Genomic DNA, 10,012 nt, shown 5'->3' with positions numbered 1-10,012 from the left:
GACATATCAATGAAGTGTTTGGGAAGGATGTGGCTGTTGAACTCACAGTATGTCAATGGTTTGAGAAGTTCTGTTCTGGTGATTTTAAAATGAGCAATGTGGGTGACCTGAGACCAAGGTGGATAATGATGAGCTGAAAGCTGCAGGAAGCAAAATCCAACTCAACTAATGTGTGAATTAGCAGCAAGGTTTGACATTGCTATTCCAACAATATTGGACCATTTGAAACAAATGGGCAAGATAAAGAAGCTGGGTAGATGGGTACCACATGAATTAAATGAGCAACAGAAGAGAAATCGTCTTAAAGTTTGCTTTTCTTTGCTGACATGACATAAAGGTGAACCATTTCTATACCATATTGTTACATGTGATGAAAAATGGATTCTTTTGACAATCACAGTGTTTGGTACAATGGTTGGATAAAGATGAAGTGCTGAAACACAGTCCAAAACCAAATGTCAAAAAAGCTAATGGTGTCTGTTTGGTGGTCCAGCACTGGTATTATCGACTACAGCTTCATGAAACCCTGTCAATCGATTACAGCGGATGTCTACTTCAACCAAGTGGATGAAATGACAAGGATGTTTGTGATTAAGCAGCCAAGATTGGTTAATAGAGGTAGGCCAATCTTCTTGCAAGACCACATGTCACAAAAAAACATCGCTGCTCAAACTGTCGAAGCTGGACTTGGAAACTCTCTGTCATCCACTGTATTCACCAGATCTTGACGCAACTGACTGCCCCTTCTTCCAGGCTCTGGATCACTTGTTGCAAGGAAAAATATTCAATTCCCAGCAAGCTGTCTGGAAAGCACCTTTAGCGATTTCATGGCCACTGGCTTTCCAGGCTTCTTCACTGCTGGCGTAAGGAAGCTACTGTTAAGATGGCAAAATTGTGTCGATGGTTTAGGTGCATGCTTTGATTAATTTTACTGCTTCTTGTTTGAGGTATAATAAACTTTTGATTTGAAATTGGACATTTCATATTTAATGATCTATATTTATAGACTTCTGCTTTTTGAAAGACATGTTAAAAGAATGAAAAGATAAGCCATAAACTGGGAAAACTTTATTTGTAAATCATAGTAAAAGACTTGTATAAAGAATATATAAAGAACACTCAGAATTCATAATAAGAAGATAAATGCAATTAAAAATAGACAAAGATTTGAACACATACTTCATCAAAGAAGTTATAGTAAATAAGCACATGCAAAGAAACTGAGCATCATTAGTGATTAGGGAAATACAAATACAAATTAAAACCACTACACATCTATTATTTAATAGAATGTCTAAAATTGAAAAACCCAACCATATCAAGTGTTGACAAGGATATAGAACTCGAACTCTCATACACTGCCGGAAGTGTACAGTGGTACAACCACTTTGGAAAACAGGTTGACAGTCTTTGAAAAAGGTAAATGCACACCAATCTCATAATCAAGCCATTTCACTCTTAGGAGAAATCAAAATTTAGGTTTATACAAAATCCTGTACACAGATGTTCATTGCAACTTTATTTATAATACTACAAAACTGGAAACAACCCAAATGCTATCAGTTGGTGAGTTGATAAACAAATTGTGGTACATCCGTATGACGGAATATTATTCAACAATAAAAATGAATGAGCTATTGATACATGCAACAACAATGGATAAATCTCGGAATAATTATGCTGAGTGAAAGAATCCAGACAAAATAAAATAGTATTCTCATACTGGGATAAATTTGTATTTTATTTATGTAAAATCCTAGAAAATGCAAACTAATATTTAGTGACAGAGATCAGGGATTTCCTGGGGGTGGGGGAAAGTGGATGTGGGTAGAGGTGAAAGAGAGGGATTAAAAAGGTCATGAGAAAACTTTTGAGGTGATGGATATGCTTATTATCTTGATTGTGGTGGTGATTTCACTATGCATACATATGTCAAAACTTGTCAAATTATGCACATTAAATATGTGCAGTTTATTATATGTTAATTATACCACAGTAAAACCATTAAAATATTCTATACCCTTCAAAATGAAAAGATGTTCTTTTAATCATCTCAGGTTAAAGATTATTGCAAGTATGTTTTGTCAGGGACTTTTGGCCCTTTTCTTAGATTGCTTTCCAGTGAATAGTTATTTTAGATAGGCTAAGGTAAAATCCATAGCTTAAAAAATGATAAACATGACTGTGAAAAGACTCAGAAAGAAAAATGTCAGTTTCTAGATAATCATATATAGCTGAATTGTTAAGATTAAATATGTAAGCACTTAAAACTCTAAGATCAAGATGTTATCAAATCCATCAATTTAATATGTAGATTTTTAAAATCTCAGTGCTAATAAAAGAAGACAGATTGATCTGTCTGTATACAGCAGTGCTCAATTAATCAAAGAAATACGTATGACAGAGTCATTATACAAAAAGTGATAGATTCCTCAGAATAACCCAGTTGTGGTTCATTCCATAGTGATACTAAAAACCATAGTGATAGAATATTCTCTTCCCAACCTCTGCAGTTACATTTATGAAAATTATTTGTATTGATGATTCTGCATTTGGCAAAATGCAGGTCTTATAGAAAGCAGGTTGGGGAAAAAAATGATAATGACATTAAAGTGAAAAAATATATTGTTAATAGAAAGCATCTGTTTTCAAAACACATTGATTGGAATAATTAGTATTTTAAAAATCCATTTTTTTGTATATGTGTGTTTGAATTTTTTTTTTTTTTCTGATCAAGAATCTTTGCAGCTTCAAATCATCTTCTTGGGCTCATCTTCTATAAGTCTTATACTATTCAGACCATAATTCTGGCCAGTTTTCCAATCAGACCTTGTTTTGGAATAAAAAGATGCATTTTTAATTTGCATATTTCCTTGTTTCATTTTTCTGAGACTTAGCAAAATGCCTGGTTGAAATTTTCATAGGCATGTTTATGTTTAAGAATATTCTGTTCATCATATGCTAAGAGGATAGAACATAAATATGTTTTTCCTCCCTCTACTTTGCCATCAGTGATCTCCATAGAGTAGGAGCCACCCCTGCCATGTTCTTTTTCTTTAAAGTGATGGTAGATTTTAAATTGGGGGCAAGAAAAGAAAAAAAAAAATGTTTCATTTCAAAATCTTAATTGGTGGTACAATCAGAGCTGGTAATGGGATTACCACGTCATTAAACAATCCATATTTTAGGGACCAGAGGCAGAGCACTAATCATTCTTTCACTTTTCTTTTTCTTCCAAAGTCTTCTAAATAGATTTAGATATCAGTTAATTTCCCTCTTACTAATTAGATTGAATCTCAATAAATTAGGATGGACCCACTATGATCCAGGAAGTTAAAAATGCAGAAGCAAACTTCTTGAGCACTTAGTTGTCAAACTAACATGGGCTTTAAGATAGATTGTAGTCAGAAAGATACATTGATATTTTGAAATATGGACTTTCTTTGACACTATTAGCCTTTTATATACAGTTGTCTATTCTGCAAACATTTATCAAGTTGTAGGGTCAAGTTATCTCTACTTGAGCTGATAAAAATCTATATAAATGGTGATGGATTATAAGATACAAAATGATTATGCCTTAAATTTAGAAATGTAGGAAAGTTACCTGAAGTCTTTAGGTATGTTTCTGAACAGACTTGAAACTTCCTCATCAATTTTTATTCTGTGCGTGTCCATAAAAAATGATAAAAGGCTCAGGCTGTGAAACCCTGAAAGCATTTGATTCTATAGTCATCTTAATCTGAGGGAGGATGATGAGGAGCAGCAGCATCTGAAACCTCAGAGTTGATACGAAGGTGACTTCCCTCTTTAAAATTGGTGAATGCAGATTTGTTTTCTTATGGTTCCATCAAAGGCTTCTTTTCCCTTTCTGAGTTTGTTGTGCATGTTAGTACCGTGAAGTTTAGTTTTAACTCTTGGTGCAGGTTTTTAAGACCAACTCAAAAAATTAATTACACTGGGAGATTTTTGACACAAGTATAGCAGGAATAATACTATGAATAAAGAGGGCAACATTGACCATAAGAACCTTTTTATTATGTGAAGTTACTTTTTTAAATTCAAATGCTTGAAAGGGCCCAGGAATGCATGTAGACAAGGAAGCTGAGAGGAAAGACCCCAAATCCACTGCCATGTTTCTACTTAAAATGAAGGACTACAATCCAGGGCAAAATGAATGGAACAGCAAACCTCAGATTCAGGATTAGATATGTACGTTGAAGACCTTTGTTTTCTGCATATTTAGCTATTGTTAATAGCCTTTGCCATGGCTCATCTTTAAAATCAAAACAAGGTGATCTTTTCTCCCTTCTCTTTTTAGAAGAAATGTCTTCTAGTCTTGTCCTAGGCAAATTTAATGTTTTGATGCTTTGAGCCTTGGACCTTCCCCTTCATGTTGATTTTTTTTGTTTCATGTATTAAACATCATCTTGACCTCTTGACAGGTGTCGGGGGACTATTCCTTTGTCCTTTTACTTCCTGGAACTAAAATAGCACACAGCTTTCTTCTTGCATGAACCTTTCCAGCTCCTGCCTTCTATCTCCTTCAGGTTTCTGGAATCAGTGGAGAAAAAAAAGGAAAAAACAATATCGAAGAACTATACATGTCACTTTACCTTGATTCTTTTATTCTAATCTGAAAAAGATTAGAATTGCTTTGGGGTTCTTTGTGCCAGCTAATTTCTGCCCTTCTTTAATTGATCTACTCAATTCGAGTATAAAGGTGTTGAAAAAAATTTTGCTTGAGGAAGTAAAAAATGGACTTTGGTTTTAGCCACCAAAGCTTTAGTCAGAGACTAACGGTCACCCTCCTCCCCTAGTACTTTAAGGCATGATTTAATAAAAGTATGCCATTTAAAAACAAAGTTATATTATGGTTTTTCTCTTGGTAGATGAAAGGAAGTACTGTTTGTACTGCTTTACGCAGGAAGTGTTGAGTACTAACTGAATTTAAGGGACCTAAATAGTTTATTTCAGTTCCATTCTTTACATGCAGTGTATTGTTAAAAAGAATTCTCTGCTAATGTGGTGCTGAGAGTTTAAGATAATATGATTTTGATACCACATCATTATTATCCATGGACACCGTGCTTTTAGAAAAATCAGTAGAATCTAGTCATCTGTCATTTAAAATATTGTTGAGATCCTCCTGTTTTAAAACATGTATAGTTATACTCTGCTTTAAGAAAACCCTATGGATAATAATACAGAATTATAAATTAGCAGGTTTTATTAAAAAATTTGTACCATTATGAAAGATTATCAGTTTTATAAAAGATTTCACTACAAATTTTCTTTAAATATTGAAGTCCCAATACCTTTTAAGTTATTTGATTTAGCTACATATTTTCCAGACCACTTTTAAGACATAAATTGATTCTAAGATTCTCTTTTGTAAGTATTAATCACACAGTATTCTGTTTTATGTTATTTCCTCATCCCATTTTACTTTAAAAAGCTTTTTTTCTTAAAATCTATTATTTTGTGTTTCAAAATCCCTGAAACCCACCATGCACAACTGTCATGTACAACTTTAAGTTGTCGTTAAATTTCTTTGGGAAGATTCTCTGTAGGCTGTTGTGAAATTAGAATCTTACGTACTCTTCTATTTGTCGTCTGGAACAAAATGTCTCTGAACGAGGAAAAGAGAGAAAAGAGAGGTATGAGATAATGAAATATAGTAGGTAAGAGCCAGGAATATTGTGAGATAAAGCTCCTATTCATTATTCTTCTTGTATCTTTATATCTTGTATCATGATGACTACCCCAGTCTCATCTTGGTTTATTAATTAGAGAAGCTAGAATGTTAACCAACTGGGAGTATGGCTATTAACATTTTTATATGTACTCTAGATTTTCAGTGTTTTGTCTCTTATTTTTCTTATGGCTCTTTTTTCAGGTATGCTAGGGCTGGGCTACCATCTTAAAGTGGAATCAGTGTGGACTGATAAAAATTCATGGCTTGTCAGATTATGCCCCAAAAGTATCAAGCACCATGGCTATACAGTGTGAGCCTTGTGGTAGAAAAGCCTCTCAGAGAAATATGTCTGCCTTGCATAGCATCCCTGGGAATCTTGTCCAGGGAGCTCAGTGGGGCAGGTCACCAGAGAAAGACGCAAGGGGCAAGTACAGGACAACCATGTGCATCGTTTGGCCCATGTGCTGACCATATGAAACCTTCTTTGGGACTGGAAAATGCCTGACATGGCTAACATAGAATATATCACTTTGCTGGTTCCTGGCACCAGCCTTGTTTTTAATGTGCAGTGGCTGCCATTGCACTGTTTGAACATCGCTGTGGCTTGCTGACCTAGGGAAGCCTCAAGCAAAAAAAGTTATCTACTGCAGTTTTAAATCAAATTTTAAAACAACAAAACATTTTAATATCTGTAGCTGGAAGGGAAAAGTTTGGAGCGATGCAACTGGCAGGCAGGAGTGTAGTGACTGAAGAAGAGATGATTCTTGGGCCAGTTTTGAACACAAAATGAACTAAACTAAAAGAAACCCAGGCAGACTGTCCTGTCTAGCTTCCCAGTAAAGTCAGAAGGGACAGTCCTGGCAGTAGTATGGATTTGTATGCTGGGATAGATATAAACAGCAAAACTCTCAGCCCTGTGGCTATAAAAAGAAATATTTTTTTTATGATGTGTTCGTTGTTTAAGAGCAGGCTGTGAGTTTTGTTTAACATTTAATTCCTATACAGTGCAAAAACCAGAATTCTATCTTCTTGTGTGCTTAAGCTCTTTCAGATGTTTTTATTGTGTAACATTTTCTCCAGATTCTTCTTTTAATGTATGTTTTTTTTTTTCTCACAATCTGTTAAAAGATCAGTTTGTGTGAATCTTGACACTGTGATGCTATTTCATGGTTTTAATTTGAATGTGAGCTGTTGCAGCTGGAAGCATATGATTAATGGCACAGACTTGTTTGTCACAAAAACAGATGATATTTTACATTTAGTCAAGATGCATTGAAAAATTGACTTATACTTCACTAGATGTAACTTCACATTTTAATTCACTTTTGACTTCTAATTTGAATTCATCTTAAACATGCAGATATATATATCTCATGATGTAACTGGTTATTGAAAGTATTTGAAAGTTGATTAGAAAAATTGCATATTAAATAAACATTGTGCATTAGTTAGGGTAGCCAGGTTTTTTTGTTGAAAAATTGTACAAAGTCAATGAGTCTGGGAGTCAGTATGCAAAAGATGGAGGGAATGGTTATAAAGTTTATAAGTTCATTCTTCTTGATTGCATATATATTTTTATATGCTTTTACAGTTTACCTGCATAATAAAGTGATGTTCCTGATCTCCCTTGCCTCCTGCCATCTGGGAGAGTTCTGCCCCCACGAGACATGGCAGTGTCTTACAGGTCCTCTGTTAACGCTCTGGAAGCGAGAGTGGGTTATAGGTGCCTCTAGCTTCAGTGCTCCAACCCATCCTTCTCAGAAGGACTGTCAGAAAAGTGTATGCATTCTCCTTCAGAAATGAGTCTTACAAGTTATTTGAGGCCTATTATGGCATTCTACCTTCCAGCAGTTTCATCTCATAAAATAATATGAAACCGTATATGTTAAATCAGGTGTTTCTTGCTCAAACCTGTTACACCAAGTAGGAATTTGCTGTTTTCAAATCCCCGACACGTGGCTGGGCTGAACAGTCCCAAATTGAGGGGTGAGGAAGTTAGTGGCTCAGAAAGCAGGTATGTATGCCATATTTGAAGAGTTTTAATTATTATAGTTCACTAAAATCCAAATTTCTGCTTCTTTGCTAAAATGATCCCAGTTCTGTGTTGTGGAGGCACACTAACAAATAATCTTCCTCAGACAGTAGTTCAGAAACATGAATTTTGCTGTCATATTCTCTGAAAGATCATTTTTCAATATAAATATTTTTCATATGTGGTCTCCAGGTCTATTACCATACTGGTTTCCTTCTTCTGGACAGCTTTTAAATTGTGGTGGTCCCTTGTAGAAATGTGTGTCTGGAAGCATGATGCTTTAGATGTGGTCTAACCAGCAACCCTCATCTCTCTTCTTTTAGGAGTTCTGTTTCTCTTAATGCCAACAATGTGAGCCTCAGTACCCCACTGGCTCGTGTTGGATTTGCTATCAAAACATCCAGCTGTTTCCAGTCAGGTCTTTCCCATTCTGTTCTTCAGTTGATTTTTTTTTTTTGTTCCGAGTACCAGACATTACTTATGTCTCTATTACATTTTATTATGTAATCACTGGCTCATTGTTCCAGCTTGTCAAGGACTTTTTGACTTTTTTGATTTTGTCATCTAATATATTAGCAATTCCTTTCATCTCTGTAAATATTAAAATGATATCTTCAACGTTTTTATTAATATTTATACACATGTATCAAATTGTCTACTCTGTGCTAGTCTCATGCTCCCTACTAGGGATAACAAGATGACTAACATGTAATCATTCCTCAGGGAGCTCATAGGCTATAGGGATAATAGACATGTAATTGTATAACTGTAATGCAGTGTGATAATTGATATAATAGAGTTATGTGTGAAGTGCTGTGAGAACCAAGGTTGATTGCAAATCATAGAAGACCCAACTCTTTCCATGTTGGCGTGGATCCATGAATTTTGGGGTATGGCAGTTAAGTCAGCTGTAATGCTACCTAACTACTACCACCTGAATTCTGTCTTTTCTTGCCCAGGGATACAACAAACAACTGTCAAATATTGTCCAGAAATGATCTCATACTATGATATTTCCAGAATGTACCAACCTGGCAAGTCATTCCAAAAGGAGTTGAGAATTATTTAGAAAGACTTATTCTTAGTGAACCCTTGGGTTCATGATGATTTTAGTTTTTAAATCTGGGGCAATATTTGCTTATCGCCAGTCTTCTGGTAACTTTCCCATTCTGCATTGTTACATAACATTGCTCAGAGTGGTTTTGTGGTGACTTCTGAGTTTTTCTGCTGTCTTGGTATATAATCTGTCTGGATCTGGAGTCTCAAGTTAACTCTGAGAGGAGCTTGAGCACTGTCTAACTGCAAATTTACCTTTTTCTTAACTCTGTCCGGAGTGAAAATCATTCTTTTTATGCCCTCTCTAGTATTTTTTTTTTTTTGCTTCTCTGTCCTTAACATTTTTGCATACATAAATTGATTTTAGCCTTTAGTCTTTCCCTTTCTCATAGCTTCATCCTCCTTTAACTATTTTTCTCTTTAGGATGACCAGTTGTGGGCTGGTTTTTCTCCTCTTTCTCTTCCAATTATTATGTTGAAATCCTTTCTAAAGTCTAGAGTAAATGATCGTTTTTTGGTATTATGGCCACTAGGATAACATATCAACCATTTCTTCTTTGATGGTCACAATTAAATTCAGAGACTTAGACTTGTTATTGGTTTCTTACCCTTCTTTGCTTTAAAATTAACTAAATATGGTACTGAGCAGGCACATGTCTGAGGGCATCTGGCTCTGATGGTATGACTGTTAATGACAATATACCTGCTACCAAAGTTGGACAGTACACATTTTTGGCACTGCCCATATTTGCCACTTTCTCTCTCCTATTTGGGGTCCTGTTGCTGACTTACCCTCCTTATTGACTCATTTTTCTCAGTGTATCTGTCAGTACTCCTGATCCAATCTGACTTGTGGAGAATTTTGACTCTTTAATATGACTCACCAATTTCTAATAATTATAAAATAACTCTGTTTTCTTTTTTTGGAGACAGAGTCTTGCTCTGTTGCCCTAGTAGAGTACAGTGGTGTCATCATAGCTCACTGCAACCTCAAATTCCTGCGCTCAAGCGATCCTCCGTCTCAGCTTCCCAACCACGCCTGACTAATTTTTTCTATTTTTGTTAGAGATTGGGTCTTGCTCTTGCTCGGAGCTAGTTTTGAACTCCTGAGCTCAAGTGATCCTCCCGCCTCATCTTCCCAGAGTGCTAGGATTATAGGTGTGAGCCACCACACCCAGCCAACTCTCAGTTTCTATTCCTTGGGAGGCACTTCCCAGATCCCCTAT

The 10,012-nt window shown here is 35.5% G+C and overlaps 1 protein-coding gene across 1 annotated transcript in view; it reads left to right on the top strand.

Moving 5' to 3' along the window:
• ARL15 (ADP-ribosylation factor-like 15) overlaps positions 1 to 10,012 on the top strand; it is a 397,981-nt gene that overhangs the window by 159,388 nt on the left and 228,581 nt on the right. Inside the window, exons 5-6 of the mRNA XM_012655271.1 lie at positions 445 to 457; positions 3,289 to 3,309. Coding sequence (XP_012510725.1) covers positions 445 to 457; positions 3,289 to 3,309 — 34 coding nt within the window. The remainder of the gene's footprint in view (positions 1 to 444; positions 458 to 3,288; positions 3,310 to 10,012) is intronic.

Source organism: Propithecus coquereli, unplaced genomic scaffold (genome assembly GCF_000956105.1).
Source record: "Propithecus coquereli isolate 6110/MARCELLA unplaced genomic scaffold, Pcoq_1.0 Scaffold47, whole genome shotgun sequence".
NCBI classification, from domain to species: domain Eukaryota; kingdom Metazoa; phylum Chordata; class Mammalia; order Primates; family Indriidae; genus Propithecus; species Propithecus coquereli.
This window is presented reverse-complemented; position numbering and strand designations above follow the sequence as displayed.